At 61.5% G+C, this 2,058-nt stretch overlaps 1 protein-coding gene across 1 annotated transcript in view; it reads left to right on the top strand.

Moving 5' to 3' along the window:
* Nucleotides 1–280: 280 nt before the first annotated feature.
* LOC103764040 (START domain-containing protein 10) overlaps nucleotides 281–2,058 on the top strand; it is a 5,615-nt gene continuing 3,837 nt past the window's right edge. The window contains exon 1 of the mRNA XM_029960218.1: nucleotides 281–541. Coding sequence (XP_029816078.1) covers nucleotides 377–541 — 165 coding nt within the window. The 5' untranslated portion in view covers nucleotides 281–376. The remainder of the gene's footprint in view (nucleotides 542–2,058) is intronic.

The raw sequence follows: 2,058 nt of genomic DNA, 5'->3' as shown, positions 1-2,058 counted from the left end.
GAGGGGCTCGGGGAGCCGAGGGCAGCTCTGCCCTGAAAGCCGAGCCACCTGCGTGCTGCTACCTGCTGAATAATAGAGGAGCTGACAGCCGGCGGAGAGAAATGTGATGCCGGAGAGCCGGCCGGGGAAGACATCTGAGCTCCCGGCAGCTGCGATAGCAATTGCAGGGAGGGAGCCTTCCCCCCGCTGCTCCGTGCGGCGCAGCGTGGCCGGGCTGGCTCCAGGGGCACGGGCTCGGGGCTGGGAGGATGATGTGAGCTGCAGCAGGCACCCAGCGAGGCAGAGCTCAAGGGCACAGCCGGGTTTCCCGAGAGGTGAGGCAGAAGGAGCCTGCCTGCAGCCAGTGCCCGCGCCCGGGGTCCAGCAGCTCAGCCTCATGTCCAGAGGAGGGGAGATGGTTTATATCCCAGATGACTCCGACTTCAGCTCCTTCAGGGATCAGTGTGAGAGCCTGGAGGGCTGGCACTGTCGGTATAACAAGGCTGGTGTGACGGTGTGGAGTCAGGGCCAGGAGGAAAGCTGCACCGTGCAGAAAATCAAGGTAAGCAGACCCTCGACCTTCCCTGCCCCAGCTGTGGGACTCCCGAGGGTCCCTGGGGTGCTGACCACGCTTGGGGTGCACAGTCCAGCCTGTCTAGGGTATTTCTGCCCCAAATCCCAGGGCTGGCAGGGTTAGACCCCCAAAGGTGCTTCTCCAGCTGCTTTATCCTCTCGACCTGCCGGGATGCCCAAGGCCTCCTGCCCTGTGGGCTCACATTGCGCTGCCCTTGGTCTGGGCACAGGTGGGAAGGCCCTGGGATCAGTTACCTTACGGAGATGGCCTTGCTGGGAGCCCCTGGACGTGAGACAGGGATGGGATCCCTCCCTGGTGTCCTTTCCCTGGCTCCCCCATCCCGGGGCACATCACCTCCTATCCTCACTGGATGAGCATCTCGGAGAGTTTAAGAGCCCCCGTGCCCCTCAGGTTGTTGTTACACCTTGTTGCTCATCCAAGCAGCCCCAGTGGCACTGCCAGGTGACCTTGGGCGTATCAGGAGAGGTTACAGGGGCACAGGAAACCCATCTTAGGTGGGCTCCCTGTGTGGGAGCATCCTGCAGGTCCATGCTTGGTGGTGTCCATCCATGCAGGTCCATCCATGGTGGGTGTCACAGGCTTTGGTTTTTCTGGCCACCAAGAATCCAGACTGCCGGGCAGGGACGGGATCCACCAAAACAGGGAGAGGGGCAGAGCATCTTACCCACAGGACAGCCCACCTGACTGAGAGAGTGTTCAGCTAGGAGTGTTAGGGGAGGGTTACCGTGACCTGAGGAGCAGGGAAGGCATGGGGAGGTGGTGGGGAGGGATACAACACGCTGGAGGAGGCTCTTGCACCACTCTCCTGAGCACAGAACAATCAGCAGCACATCTCAGGTGCCTGCACCCCAGCACATGCAGCTGAGGAGGCACCAGGAGGAGCTGGGCACATAGTGCTGCTGTGGATGGAGGCCCCTCGGGGCCAAGGAGAGGAGGAGGAGGAGCAGCAGCTGTATTTCCTTGCTGCCACGAGCCAGGGAAGAGCTTTTGGACTAGAATCAGGGAGCACTTAAGCCAGTTGGGCACACACAGGTCACAGGGACACTCCCAGGGGTGCTGAGGGGTCTGGCCAAGGTCCTGGTGCCTGCAGGAGCTCCCTGATATCTGGGAAGAGGCCATCCATCACACCCATCTCCCAGAAGGGAGGTCCAAGGTACTATGGGCTGCTGTGTCGCCCCCATCTCTGGGAAAGAGATGGAGAACATTGTCCTGAAGCCATGTCCTGAAGGAGAAGGGCAGTGGTGACAGCAGCAGGGACCTACCGAGGCCAAATCATGCCTGAGCAGCCTGATTGCCTCCTGCAGGGAGAGAGGTCTGGCTGTGTGGGTGCTGGGAGGTCTGGGAGAGCCCTGTGCTGGACAGGGCCCAGCCTTGTTCAGGGTGTCCCGCAGTCTCCGTGTCGCCACATCCCTGAGATCCGGACTGGAGAAGTGGATGCTGCTCTGTGTGATCAGGGCAGGCTTGGAAGGACAGGCTGGCAGGAA

This window comes from Manacus vitellinus, unplaced genomic scaffold (genome assembly GCF_001715985.3).
Source record: "Manacus vitellinus isolate BGI_N305 unplaced genomic scaffold, ASM171598v3 scaffold_25_pilon, whole genome shotgun sequence".
Lineage (NCBI taxonomy): Eukaryota > Metazoa > Chordata > Aves > Passeriformes > Pipridae > Manacus > Manacus vitellinus.
The sequence above is the reverse complement of the archived record's forward strand: the minus strand, read 5'-3'. Positions and strand labels throughout refer to the sequence as shown.